Source organism: Mesitornis unicolor, unplaced genomic scaffold (assembly GCF_000695765.1).
Source record: "Mesitornis unicolor isolate BGI_N332 unplaced genomic scaffold, ASM69576v1 scaffold13647, whole genome shotgun sequence".
Classification (NCBI taxonomy): domain Eukaryota; kingdom Metazoa; phylum Chordata; class Aves; order Mesitornithiformes; family Mesitornithidae; genus Mesitornis; species Mesitornis unicolor.
The window spans coordinates 1-15,130 of NW_010195926.1; the positions used below are offsets into that span (position 1 = coordinate 1).

Below are 15,130 nucleotides of genomic sequence, written 5' to 3' on the forward strand. Positions count from 1 at the left end.
GGACAGCAATGACCATGAGCCAGCAATGTGCTGGCAGGTTCTCCTGCCCCTCTGCTCTGCCCTGGTCAGACCACATCTGGAATATTGGGTTCAGTTCTGGGCCCCTCAGTTCATGAAGGACAGGAACTGCTTGAAAGAGTCCAGGAGAGCCACAAAGATGATGGAGGGAGTGGAGCATCTCCCCTGTGAGGAGCGGCTGAGGGAGCTGGGGCTCTTGAGCTTGGAGCAGAGGAGACTGAGGGGTGGCCTCATTCATGTTTATAAATTTGTAAAGGGCGAGCGTCAGGAGGAAGGAGCCAGGCTCTGCTCTGTGATGTCCAATGCCAGGACAAGGGACAATGGTCCCAAGCTGGAGCACAGGAGGTTCAATCTGAACATGAGGAAAAGCTTTTTCACTGTGAGGGTGCCAGAGCATGGCCCAGGCTGCCCAGAGAGGTTGTGGAGTCTCCTTCTCTGCAGACATTCAAAACCCGCCTGGCCGTGTTCCTGTGTGACCTGGTCTGGTGATCCTGCTCTGGCAGGGGTTGCACTGGATGAGCTTTTGAGGTCCCTTTCCACTTCTAATATTCTATGATTCTGTGATTCATTGTTTCCACAGCTGAATTCTACTTGGTAAGTCACTCATCTCCTGGCCAACTGATATACTCTGAATTCCTCCAAACCTGTATCAGTTCCGTGGGAGAATATCCAAGCTCATAACAGAACAATTCTTCTTAGTTTGCAAGGACATAATCTGACACTTTGTAGTAATAAATTTCATCCCATGCCTGGAATTCCTTTGTACAGGTAATACTCTCACAGGTATATGATGTTCTAATCATCTTCTGTCTTAAATATGCCTCTCATGTGTCATCAAATATGTGTCATCAACCAATCCCATCTGCACAATTTAACACCAAGTGGAATTGGACAATTTAGATAAATACCATGCCATAAGACTACTTTCTGAACAATGCTGCTGTCTCCATGCGACATGAGAATTTTCCTGTCAGCACAACAGAGGAGCTATGACAGTTCCACTCGCATCCCCTTTCACAGTTTTTCTGTCAGCCCTCAACTGGTACTAACAATTTCCATGGAGCAACACACAAAATACTTCAGTAAACTCTGGACAGATTAAAGCACTTTTTCCTCAGCTTAGAAAGCCAGCTAAACACTGATTTTGATGATCTCTAATAATCCACCACAACCAGGGTCTGGGAGATTACCTTCCTGATCCTTCTGATCACCTCTTTTGTACAGAGCACAAAAACACACAAAAGTCTATGAAAACCAAAGAGCCTCCAAGAAACCTTTGCTGTCATTAAGACTCCTCCACTACAAAGCTGTCTTGCAAGACCCTGTGATCTACGGTGAGTTGTGCAGCCAGGGTAGCCGTACTAAGTGGTTTTGTTCTCTTACCTGCTGCTCCAGCCATGTGCTCATCCACACTGAGCAGCAGCTCCCACGCTGCTGGCTGGATGTCCCCATACATCTCTTCTGTGAGGACAGGAGCTGCCTTGATTAACAGTGACAAAGGTGCAGGGGAGAGGCTCATTACCTGCAAAAAAACAAGCCATGCCTTGCAGCTGAGCTGTGCAGACTATCCACAGTGAAAAATACACTGGGTAATTGCACCCTAGTTTTGTACTGCAGGTTACCCACTGATAACCTCTAGTTTCAGTCATTTCAGATTATGCTCCATAGAAGAATGTTGCTTTCAGCCTACACTGAAAGAGCAGTGTTTACAAGTTAGTTCCTTGAGGCTGTTGCTTGTCGCTCATGTCACCAAAACACTGATAAAGAGGACAAAAGGAAAACCTGTCTCCCAAGGTGTTGCACAGCGATAGAGATCCATGAAAATCTCACAAACTGCCTGTGAAGAGCCTGTTGCTTCTTCAGAAACAAGACTGAACAAAGAAAACTATTGCTATAAATTGACAGGTTTAAACACATTTGTGCATTTTTAAAAACTGTATTTTTGTATCCTCAGTTTTGATGCATGTGTCACTATGGGAAGCCAGAGATGCAGGTTGTGATTTAATGGAGCTACATGTTTAAAGGATTCTTTGATGGGGTTACCTTAAGAGGCTTAAATTTAGCATTACTCAGGTGGGGAAAACACACAGGGCTGGACTGATGGATATTCAGGAACAACAGTTCTTCACATGGGTTTAGAGACCCATATGTATTTTCCTTCTTGTTGCAGTCAGACCTGGCATCTATGTATGAGCCTCCCTAACTAGCACATGGCCTAGTCAGTACCTGGTGCCTGATGTATTTTAACATTCCAGAGTCCTTCTTCCCTTCCAAGTTGGTATCGATCACTCTCTTTTTTAGAGAAGGAGTCCTCAAGCATGACTTGTCTGAGCACTGAAAGGCAAAAAATAAAACAAATAAAAAGGAAAGAGTTCACATTTAGATTTCCCAAAATGTGGAAAGCGAGGAGATTGTGTACGAGCGGAACTTCTGTATGCTGGGAGCTGTCTAGTACCAGAGCTGTAGCACAAAGCATTCTTCTGTGCTGGCAACAAGCCTAGTATCGGTGAGATGACATATCCAATTTTCTTCTCTTTTTAACAATGCTTTTCCCAATAACGCTTAAGGCAGAAGCCAGTAAACCGAATGAGGAACGTGAACGTGCTCTGTGCAATCTCCACAGGCGGCACAGCCACCTATTTCAGGAGAACAGTACTTCAGGCAGGTTAGAGGTAAAAAGTCTATAGCTGCTCTCTAAAGAATTACCAATGGAGGTGTTCAGTGTGTACAACACTGATTCCTCTCAACTACATTTATGTTCTCTTCTTCTTTAGAAATCATAAGTGACAACACATTTCAGGACTTGATGCCTGCCTGAGAGTGGTCCCTAGCAGATTGCCAATGATATTGATAATGACAAGTTCTTTTTATGTTCATTATTCCCAATATCCGGGACTTTTCCCAGAAAAAAAGCCTGCTAACACAGGGGTCCCCATTATCAGAGAGCTCACAAGCTCATGGAGCACACAGCCAGATGTGCATACTGCAGCTACCTCCAGCCTTTCACTATGCAAGTCGTGAGAGTAAAAGAAGTTCCTCTGGAACCCAGATAAATGTGGAAATGGTGCCCATGCAGTCAGAGAATGACAGCACTTGAAGAATACCAGAGTATGAGGAACCAGGATGAAAAGTCTACTGTTACCTAAAATGTGGAAGTCATCAATAGCTCTCCTGCAGTGAGGTCTGTACAAACACGGTGCACGTGTTTGTAGGAAATATTGTTGTCCCTCCAGATCTTTCTCTTCGCTGTTGCTTAGAGGCTGCGATGGTTTCATGAATGATGAAATGTGTATCACTTTGCCTAGCAATTCAAAGCTGGAGGTGAAATGCCACACAGTAATGCACGGTGTTCATTTGCTGCCTCTCACAAACACTGCCAGCTCTTCATCTCAAGCCTGCCTTCTCCAGAGGAATTGACTGCCTCCCTTCCTAGATAACTAAGCGACACACTACTTCTGTGTCAGAGGAAACATACAGGGGTTACAGCTTCCAGGAAAGCGGAATTATTATCTGTTGTTTCATCTGCTCTGTGCTTTGTTTCACACAAATACTCTTAGATTTTCTAACTTGACAGGAAACAAACTACCTGCTGGTTAAGAAACTTTATGAACTTGTCTCGTACTCCTTAATTTTCCACTTACAGAGATGACAGCCTCTTCACCCAACTGAAATCTTGATGAGAGTTTCACGAACACTTTTCTTTTCAATGTTACTGCAAAGTAGTTGAATGAATCTGTCATTACAAGTATTCAGAGTACCTGTAGTCTTGTCTGTCATGGCCAGGAATATACAGTATTAACCAACTGTTGATATGATTCAGTTGGTACCTGGGTGATCACTTTACTGAAAGCAGAAGTGTACTTGCACTGAAGTTAAGGGCACCACTCACATGGCTAAAAGGGCACAATCTTGTTTGAATATCCTGCTGATCTGATCATTACAAGTGTGACACTGAAGAGACTGTAGCACTAAAGACAGATGTATGCAATTCCTGGAACAGGTCTGAGAGCTCAGACCTAAAAGAAATATTATGCAAGATTTTACAGGAATTTCAATAGTGATTCTCATTAACAGATGAGAAGAAACATGAAAAAAAAGAGACTGGACTCCAGTTCAGGCTGAAAAGTAGAAGCCATAAAAGAACATTAAAATCAAAGTCAGGTCATAAGCTTTTAAACAACCTTATCAGCAACTAAGATTCTTCCCAATCAATACAGATTATGATCCTTCCATAATGCTAAATGACTTAATAGAGTTGTTTTTTTTCTACAGCAGAGATGTCTTTAGAAAGGGCTATGTTAATTTTGCCATGAAAGAACTGTTTAAGTCCTTGAAGGTAATCATGACTTGCCCAGACACACCCAAAAACATTCTGCTTTTTCCATCTACTCACCTCCTTTTGCTTTTTGCCTCTTGCCACACTGTTCAACGTGCTGTTTTCTCGCAGAGAGTCCACTGTGTCTCCATACAGGAGTTTGATGGCCCGGACAAGGCGAGCACAGGACCGGCTGTGATGGAGGTAGCAGTGTGGGTGACAGTAGTCAATGTGGGTACATATGAAACTTTGCTGGTTACACAACAGGATCATAACCTTGGGGAAAAAAAATAAAAGCACAGTTACCTATAGAAAAGGGAGTTACACCGAGAACGGCACAGGGCAAACAGTGATGGGGCAGTCAAACCAACTTCTCCACAGCCTAGCTGGGGAGGCATGACGCTCAACGCAGCTTTTTGAAAAGGTATACGTATCTGTGCAGAGATTCGTGCTTGCAAGTGGGTTACAAACTAGCTAGGCATGGCTAAAGAAACATCAGTGTTAACAAAGCAGACAAAGAGACAGAGCTGCTGTAGATGTGCGTGTTTGGCTGGTGGCATGATTAAGGCTGAGGAAAACAGCAGAAAAGCTGTTGTACCGCCACTCTGAGATGAGGGCTTAGACTGGAAATTGTCAACTACTCAATCATCATTAAAAGCTTCAAACCTACTAGGTTTGGGGTTAGTTTCCTTCAAGGAATGGGAAAGGAAATGCCTCAATACGCTCTCAAGTAGCAATAAGCTGTGGCAGTTGTTCTGCATATACTTCCCTCACTGTGCTTGGGCAGGCCCACCCAGCCTAGCTTTATGTTAGCTGGCTCAGTTACTGCTTCTAGTAGTGCTGCCATATGGCAGCAAGGAGCTGTACAACCCAGCTAAGACACACAGTAAGTATGTGGGCATTTAACTATTCTGAGCCCTGCTTTGCTGCAACAACACTGCTATTATTTCCTAAACTAATTAACTAAAGACAACCTTGGGTAAGTCTACCCAGCAATTACTGCTCCCTGGTGTATCTCAGAGGGCTTTTTTCTAGAGGAGCAGAGCTCAGTCCAGCAGCTCTTTGTACATTGGTCTTCATGTCACATACAAACTCATGCACTTAGTAGTACTCTGAGGAAAGCACACAGGCATCCCCAAGCCATTCACACTGTAGGTCATAACTGGCCTTTAGAAATCCTTCTCTTAATCCCCCAACCTAGTACTGCAATACTCAGAACTACCAGAAAGATACTATCCCATCTTTTCCATCCATTTATGGCCTGTACAGCTGCAGTCTGGTGGCCCTCACAAGTAAGGCAGCCACAACCCTCTCAACCCTCACATATTTTAATTTAAAATAAACCTCTGCTGTGTATATGGGATTCTTGTCTTTGCCTGCCTGTTCTGGCCTCATGTTATTTTGGAGTCAATCAGGAATAACTCTAGACACTAGTGTTGTATCAATGTGCAAACAGTATTAATCTGATCATCATTGTATAGCCTCTAGCCCGCCTCTGGTCCACTGTTATAACTTGTAGTCATGGTACACTGACAGAGTGAGGATATCATGCTCCGGGCTGCCATAGACAGTTAGGAAATGCTGGTGCATGCTTAGAAACAATTGGAACCAGCAGTCTTTTTGAGTGGTTTGCTCATGACCATTGAGTAAAGCAGGTTTTTGCTTGGCCTGCAGTTTTAGTGATCATCCACCCACACCTTCTTTCCAACAAACAAAAAGAGAAAGTTCTCATGTGATATTGGTACTTGCGTGGCATTAACTGGAACAGGTGATTTTTCGAATCTTCCTTTCTCCTATGCAGGCTAATCACATGTAAAGTGAGACAAACATCTCAAGTTCCCTTCAGTTTATGCCTCATATTTATGAGTGCATGCATCCTCCCACATTGAGCAAAGGCACCATGATTTATCGTAAGCTGCTAGCTAGGGAGATGCCTTTATCCTCTAGCAAGTCATCACCTACTACACCCTGTCATGTCTAGCATACTTAGTTTAGTTCACTGGAATTTCCAAACCTGACAGAGAAGCGGGGTAGTCCAGGGATGGAGGTACTGGCTTGGAAGACATGACATTCAAGTTCCTCATCCTGCCACCTTCTTCCAAAAAAGACTGCTTTTCAAATCAAGACCCGCTGCTGTTATCACAGTATTAGATTAAGCTTGTTTTTGCCCACACACCATGGGAATGGGGCAGTTGAAAGCAGACTGTGTGGAATACTTCAGGGAAAATGGGAGCTATCAACTCATTATGGGCAGCTGTCTTTCCCACAGACAACTCAGAAGTCCAAAGGAACTTCTGAGAGGCATCTGTGCTCAAACACATGCACAGAATATGATCAATCTGTGCACAGGGAGTAAACCCAACCTTTCTGCAAAGCATATGCACAAGGGCACACAGACAGTACTGCAGCATCACAGCGGGTCATAAGGCAACAGAGGTAGAGGTGTACAGTCCTTGGATTGAACTGTGTACAGTTGCTCAACTGACTTTTGGCAGCCCAACTGATCTGAGGGCTGAAGCGCCTCCCCTACAAGAACCAACTGAGAGAGTTGTTCAGCCTAGAGAAGGCTCCAGGGGGACCTTATTGTGGTCTTCCAGTTCCTGAAGTGGGCCTACGAGAAAGCTGGGGAGGAACTTTTTGCAAGGGCAGGTAGCGATAAAACGAGGGGGAATGGTTTTAAACTGGAAGGGTAGATTTAGGCTGGATATTAGGAGGAAATTCTTCACTGTGAGGGTGGTGAGACACTGGCCCAGGTTGCCCAGGGAAGCTGTGGATGCCCCCTCCCTGGCAGTTTTCAAGGCCAGGTTGGATGAGGTCTTGAGCAGCCTGGTCTGGTGGGAGGTGTCCCTGCCCATGGCAGGGGTTGGACTGGGTGAGCTTTAAGGTCCCCTCCAACCTATACCATTCTGTGATTCTATGATTCTCTGTCTAATCATGGGTACAGAGATAATCAAAATCTATGTCTTAGGACCTGCACAACCAAGCCCCATTTGCACTGTTGAACTCCACGTCTGTTAGAGTTGAAACTAGCATAACATAGCTGTCTCTGCATGCCTAGAGAGAAATAGTCCCTTTTCCCACACAAACTAAATATATGAAACGGACAGAGGGAGCAAGACAAAAGCTTCTTTGTTTTAGTCCATTTTAGAAATGGCAAACAGATGATTTCCAAATGTTGCAGCTTACTTACACTTGAGGTCCTTGATGCTACATGGAGAAAGCACAGATCTGGTTATTGGCAGCACAAAGGTTTTCCCACTGAAAATGCCATCCTTGAGAGGGCTGCTGGTGACTCATACTTACATGCAGCCACGACATGTTCCGATGATAGTTCTCCTCCGTGCCTGTGTTGCTCAGCACCTCAGGCTCAATGCTAGGCTCGCTCGCGCTCCAAGGGCTCCCTTCTTCAAAAGAAAAATACCCAAAAGGTGGTTGTTTTTATTGCTCCCTATGTGCTTAAAGACTAGGGACAGCACTTGTAAGCCAGGCCAGCCTTGTGGGAACAGACCAGAGTACACAGAATATGCCACCCTGGAAAGACTGCATTTGGATACCCCTCCCCAATGCTCGTATCATGCTGGCTTGACAGTTACAAGAACCATGTAGACTTGGCTCACAGGCCATCTTGTCAGTAGCAAAAACTGCTCCCTCCCCGCTTTTTACTTTAATGGAAGGGAAGAAGGTAAACGGAAAACATCAGAAACAGATTCTTTGCACCGTTCAGATGCTGCAAATGGTTGGTTTAGTGATCTGCATTGACTGGGCTCTGTGGTTAAAAATGTCAACAAAAATCCAACCAGAAGTGGCATCCAACTGGAAATGCCAATGGGCAAAGTCACTGCTAATTGCCCGTAGAAAATCCTAATGTCATGGGGATGAAAGGGGAAAAAAATCCTGATTCTAGCACACTAGTTCTAAAGAACTCAGACAAAGAAGCGATTTCTCTGGGAACTTCACTGAATCCTGTGTTTTCTCTAGCTGTTCCATAATCTATGGGCCTCCTATAATACTACTATTAATGCTGTTAAGAGAGGGCTGGGGCTGAACTCTGGTTAATCCTTTCTTTCTTAAGTGAACTGTGACTTGCCAAAGTCTACAGAACAGGCAATCCCACTCTCTATGTTCACCTACTGAAGCATCTTTTGAGTAACGTAATAATGACCATTAAGCTTGGGAGGTTATTCCAGCTCCAAACTGTAGTTTTTGGTTAACATCCCTAGCAGAGGGAGCCCCTTTAGTTCAACTGTGATGGAGATTTGTCCTGGCAGCATGCACATTTGATTTCCATAAGAGAAATAAATTGGGATACATCTTTTGAAGAATAAGGAAGGCATCTGTAAACCGTAAAAATATATACATATGCCAACATGTAGAAATATAATAGTAGCATGTATGTGTTATGTTCTATGTATAGGAATATATATAATACATGTCATATGACATGTCTATGATATCATAAGCTACACAGAATATGAAGTGCATGGCCATACATATATATATATCTCCTATCTGTTAATATGGACAATAAAATGTCATATATGCATATGACCACACATCATTGTTGTATCGTTTGATTTAGGGGTGTGTGTATGTGCATATACACACGTGCATGTGCTCCCCTAAAGACAGCATGCGTTTGGCTGGCAGGCACCAGCATTCCAAGAGTTCATGCTCTAACACGGAGCTCTGAATTGGCAGCCTGTGCATGGAGCCGGCGCTGCACCCAGGATTTGAACCTTGCTCCTCCCAGGCCCTAGTTCAGGCAGTCCCTGAAGAGGACTCTAGTTTTTTCCCTAGCCTGCTGGGGTGGAGAGTTTAGGTCCTGCCTATTGTCCCCACCCTTTCCACCCACTCGTCTAAGTTACCTATATCAGTGACAGTGTCCCTGCTGTGGGACAGCTGCAGCTCCTCATTCTCAGACTCTGAGTCCTGCCGTGATAACTTGGTGCTCTTTAGGCTGCCGGCCCGGCGAATGCTGGAAAGGGAACCCCCCTTCTTCACCCGGAAACTGCGTGTTCCTTTAATCTGGAGCAAGCGGGAGCCTCCTATCCTGATCTTCCTGCTGGGAACTGTATTAAAAGAATAAGAGAGGACTTTTTTCCCCTTAAATTTTCCCCATTTAAAAAAAATAAATATATACTGGCCCTCCCCTCCCTCCCAACCCTTTGCTGCCAGCCTGTATTGCAGCATCTTTTCTTCTACCAAGGAATGTGAGGCCAGAGGCTCCCTCCAAAGCCACCGCCAATGCAGCTCTGTCAATCAGGCAGTAAAGATGCTTTACGGAAATGTGTTCAGCACCTCCTTTCCTGGAGATCTGGTACGTCACCTCAGGCCTTGTCTGTATTTGGAATTAGCCCTCGTTCAACCACCAGCAAGCAGAGTCAGCTGCTCTAATGGAAACCCAACACAAGGGCAAGGAAAACCTACGATTCACACCAAATTGCATCAATTTCTGCTGGGAAACAGGATCTCCCCGATGGATGTAAATTGCAGTTTTCTTTGCCAGCCCCTGGGGTTTGCATTAGCGCAGAATCACCTCTTGCTAGGGATAGATGGCTGAATCCAAGCATGAACAAGGCCCCATGGACAAACCTATTTTCCTGTGGGCCTGGGTTCTGTAAACCTCACTGAGCTCTGCAGTAGGATCTATTATTTATTCATACAGCACGTGTGACTGCAGAAGGGTAGTCTGCTTCATGAGGTTAGCACGCAAGACTTCTTTGAAGTAAGATTTGCATAAATCCGTGTCTCTGCATGTTACTCTTCATCATTAGAATGCTTTAGAGGAAACAGGAGCACGTAGATCCTCTCCTTCAGACAAATCAGCAGCTTTCAGCCATTAACAACATCCATCGACACTCTGCATTTTTGATGAGCACAGACATGAAAATGATTCAATGTTCAAAGCACCAACCGTTTGCACTTTCATTCTCCTCTTAGTTCAAAGGCAGTACATGGCATTATGTCAGTCCAAATGTTGCAACACTCAGTCATTTCACTGCAGATCTAATCGGGCAACGCCATGTGCGATTGATTACCTTTTGGTGCGTTGTTGAGAATGAACAGGATACAGCTTTTTGGATATCTTAAGTAAGCAAAAAAATGTAATAAAATTGTATTTTGGCTTCAGGAAAATAATCAAACACACCTTTACTCCTGAGAATGCCCCTAATTCCTCCAGAACCCAATTCCCACTCTCAATTCCAGTGGCTAACGTCCTGGCCAAAGACAGCTGGTTAGCTTTTGAGAGCTACTCCTCAGTCCTCATGAACCAGCTGGGCAAATCACTGTTGAGTGACCAGAGAATCTCTCTCCAAGTGACCATGCTGAGTTCCTTAGCAATCGCTTCTGCTTGAATTCTGTTCAGATCAGCCTCAATAAAGTGGCTCAGATCCCCCGAACACCAAACCATTTAAGCAATTGTAACTGCATTTTATGAAGTCTACAGAATCCCATGTTAGCACCCAAATAGTACATATGTTCTTCTGAAAGCCTGCATCTACCTAGCTGTAGCCTCTGTATTTCAGACCTACCTGGAGAAGATTCTACACAGTAAACTCGTAGCTTTTTGGATAGCTGTTAAGCCACGTCTGGGGTGAGCAATGAGAGCAAAGTTTTTAACACTCAGGAAAAAATGAAAGGAAACAGATTAGTACTCATCAAAGAGGTTGAGATAAAGAAACCTGTCACTGCAGGTGAGAAAAATTTAGTTACATTCACATAACAACATTTTCTTATCTAGAAAAGTGTATGCCTCTGCATCTGTTATGTTTGGCCCAGGTGAATCCCCAGAAGAATATGCTGTGGCCGGAGAAAAGAACATAATTATTGTAATTTTAAAATATAACATTTGTATTTATACTTAGCTTCCAAAATACTGCAAATACGTTTTTGCTAGAGTATATTAGGATTCAGCCTTCCTTCCATAGTCACTTTTCCCATCTCTAAAATGCAGTAAAGAGGCAGTATTAATAAAGTAATAGTACATGACAGCTTAGGGAAAGGGAGAATGGGAAAAAACTCACCTAAACTGCAGGGAAAATGTAGTTTAACAGAGTCAAGAATGCAGAAAGTTAACACTGTCTGTGCAAAAATAACTAAACTGGGCATCGTGCCTGTAGCACAGTAACACATGAAGGAAAGCCTCAGTCAGCGTTTCCTCTAAGAAAAATAGGGTAGTTACAGACTGGCCACCTACATTTTCCTACATTTTCAGGTAACATCCCCGTGGATGGGACTGCTGCCTGTGAGGTCGAAAAGTGGTTTCAAGTAATTGTCATAACTACCTCCAAAAAAACCCACTGTAGAACCCAGCTTTTCCTCATCTAAATAGTTCGACATCTTATCCCACTGATCTTAGACTATCAGACAGACCAGAACGCTGTGTGCTTCTCTGGGCTGCCAGCATGCCAAGGGTACAAAAAAGAAAGTTGAGCGTGAATTTACGCAGCTCACCTGCAGTGGCTATCTAGCTGTCTGCAGGAGTAACCACTCCGCCTGACACACAATTTTGGAGGCAGTTTTACACCATGTAAGGCTTGGAAACAGTTCTAATATTTTCTCCAGTAATTGTGGCAAGGTGACAGCTGAAGACAGGGCAAACTTTATCCGAAGCCACCTTAAGTCAACAAAAGCTCCTCTGAATCATTAAAACACATTACAGTCCCTAGAGCCACGGACTCCATCCTTTTCGAACATCAAAATGATAATTCAAACATCTGCACTTCCATATGGCTATTTTGAGACAGAATTTAAACAGTTCTAGAAAATGTCTTAGAGGGAGAATCATGTACACGTAACTGCCTGGTGGTTTAGCCTCCGATTGCAAATAGGCACGATGACTGTACATTGTATTGCAACACTTGTACCATCAGATAGTGAGTTTTGCATGAGATGGCTCAAAAATGGAAACGATCTGCTGTTCTCAGCAAACACAGTGAGCTTGAGGTTTGCTTGTACAGTGTACGGTATGTTGATAACATTAATCTGCTAGCCATCAAAAGCCACATAGGTGTGTGTTTTTCATGTGGTAGCAAAGAATTCAAGAGATCAAGTGATCAACCACTAATTCTGTGAGGTGCCATGACTTTCAAACCAGTACAGATTTTCACAGAAAGATTCTGGTCTTCCCTCCTATCTCTGTTTATCCCAAAATGAAAAATCATAATAAAAAACCAAACAAGAACATTTCTGATGTTTATTTTTAAAGTGAATCAAATAGTGATGCTTCTCTCAGCAACCCACTGGAGATGGTTTCAGACAAGGCACCCTTCTTTTCAGAAATCTTGTAGTGCCCTCAATCGGTTTCAGTCATAGCAGTGTTCTATAAAATTTAACATCTTTGCTTCTCACATTTGTTATACTGAACCCTGAAGGCCAGAAGCGTCTCAGAAATGATTCAAAGCCACGTGACTCCATGGCCGCCTGCTTTTTAACACAGTCTGTGCAAATGAAAACATAAAATCAAGCGCCACTTCACAAGCCCTGAGAACACAAAAGCCTTATGGTGCTGACAAACCTTTTTTCTCCTCGAAGCCAGCCTCAGACTTGAGGGTGTGGCTGCTGCTGTGCAGGGAATCCTTTGAATCTTCATTTTCATCCAGAACCCCAGCAAAGCTGATCTTTCTTTCATACCTGTGCCGGTCCATCTCGGGGTCCAGACGCAGCCTGCAGCTTTCCAGATCCTGCAGCAAAATGCAGACCACACAGATAGGCAAGCAGTATGAGCCCTCATGCTTTTCACTGCAACCATATAAGCTTCAGGAAGAACTACTTCTATCACACAGTTCTCCAGCTGCCCTGACATTTTCTAATCCAATGACTTTTTGGGCTTGCAGCATGCTGAGCCACGCTGTTAACACTGCCAGGATGAAGGAGTCAGCAGGTGTGAACACACATTTCTGGTTAATGCTGCTGAGTTAATGAACTGGCACCCTGTCTGCAGGCTCGTGAGGGGGAAAACACATAAATGGTCCCTAATGGATAAGTGGCAATAAAAGGCGGCTGTTGCCCAAGGTGCTGGGTGGATGGTTAGGTCTCTACCCCAAAAGGCTCCATGTGGTGGATTAGGGAATGCATTGCCACCATGCTCAGAGGCAGAATAGCTGAGAGAAAGCTTGCTGACAGGCCGTGACAGCATAGCTCAGAGCAAGCTTTCTGTGGGCAGATCAACCTGGAAGGACACAATGGGAAACAGGGAGTAATAAAAAGGTTGGGTGTTGGCTGCATTTAAATTCTGGAAAATAAACAGCATTGCAACACAGAGAAGCTAGCTTGCACCATCATTTTCTCCTGTCAACTGAGATGGCACCATTTGTGTCATACACTGGCTACCAATTTGGCTAAAAAATAAAAATCAAAAGTCCTAAGATTCCACAAGCTATGGATGATAATCCACTTTCTCTAACCATAGCTAGAAAAAGTGAAAGAAAGACTGAGAACTCCCACCCTGGCAAATACAGTTAAAATGCTGGGCTCTTTAAGAACATCAGCTGTGCCTTTTGACTGGGGGCATCATCAGCTTTAAGATTTCCCCACCCAAAATGTAACTAACTGAAATCTAAGGTCACACAAAGCTTCTTGCTGTGAGTAAATGGCTGATAAATGTGAATGATAACGTCACTGAAATTATCCAAAACAGTTATTCCAGATAAAATTCTGTAGTCCTCAGAGATCTCACATTGGAATTTGCACGCAAAACTCCTGTAGAAATTACTGGGAGCTACTTGGGTAGTGACAAAATCTGAGTTGGTTTGAAAAAAAAATTCCCTGCAATTTCTCCAAGGAAAATTATCATAAATGATTGTCAGAAAAGCTAACAGTTGATTATCATAAGGGAAATATTTTGACTTTGCTCAATAACAAAACCTGGGACATAAAAACGTGGATGCCTAAAATCATGTTCTGTAGTATCTCTAGCATTGAAAACTTCCATGTAGATAGTTTAAAACATACCTAACAGTTTAGGATATGAAACAAAGGCTAAAGCGTTTCAGGATAAAAGTCTGTGATCAGATCTGTCTGAATCACAGCAGGTCCATAAATCGTTGTGCATAAACAGCCATGCTCCCTGGAGCACTCGGACACGTTACTCCTCCCAGCTGTTTGTCCACATGCAGACACTGGAAACTGCCACCCCCACAAACTAAGAATGAACTAGATCCTCTCAGAACACAGTTAGTCTGACTCTGTCTTCAGCAACTGCTAAGCTAAAAGGAATGACTTTCTACCACAGTAAATGACAGCTTCCAGTGGTCTGGCTCTCGTGTGGCAGCAGTAGGCTCCAAGAGAATGTATTCACCACTCCCAGCCTCTTGAAAAGTGAGCTTGTATCTGCTCTGCCAGCTTCAGCACAAGCCTTTGACTGAAACTTCAGTCAGGACTGCCTACCTCACTCAAACACAGGTAAAGGTGCTTCTGCACTCAGCCTTAATCTGGAGGGTTGTTGGCTCTTCCCCACCTCCCCCCAAGCCCCATGCAAAGTTAAAAGAAGCACTCTGTGGCCATTTCCTCTAATAGGCTCTTGTATAATGTGACCTTAAGGTTTCTTCTGCCTACACATCACAGAATAATTCCTCCTCCTTCTCTCCCATATACAAGTCTGAAAAGCTATTAATCAGTTGCATTTCTATCTGGCACAAAAGCACAAATTTCTGTTGACCTTCATTACCCACTATAGTCTTAGGTCCAAACCTAACTGCTTTCCTGAGATGAATTCTAAACCCTGGTATTATCCTGGTTTTGGATACAGTCATTTATTATGTGGTAAAAATATCAACAAAGTGTTTAGGAAGTCTC

General features: G+C 43.7%; 1 protein-coding gene across 1 annotated transcript in view; it reads right to left on the reverse strand.

The window, feature by feature from the left end:
* Positions 1-1,401: 1,401 nt before the first annotated feature.
* Positions 1,402-15,130, reverse strand: part of UNC80 (unc-80 homolog (C. elegans)) — a gene marked incomplete at its 3' end in the record, with an annotated part of 70,047 nt that continues 56,318 nt past the window's right edge. Inside the window, exons 26-31 of the mRNA XM_010188289.1 lie at positions 12,852-13,017; positions 9,199-9,402; positions 7,637-7,737; positions 4,412-4,609; positions 2,245-2,352; positions 1,402-1,540 (exon numbers count right to left, since the gene is read on the reverse strand). Of these exons, the coding sequence (XP_010186591.1) occupies positions 1,402-1,540; positions 2,245-2,352; positions 4,412-4,609; positions 7,637-7,737; positions 9,199-9,402; positions 12,852-13,017 (916 nt within the window). The remainder of the gene's footprint in view (positions 1,541-2,244; positions 2,353-4,411; positions 4,610-7,636; positions 7,738-9,198; positions 9,403-12,851; positions 13,018-15,130) is intronic.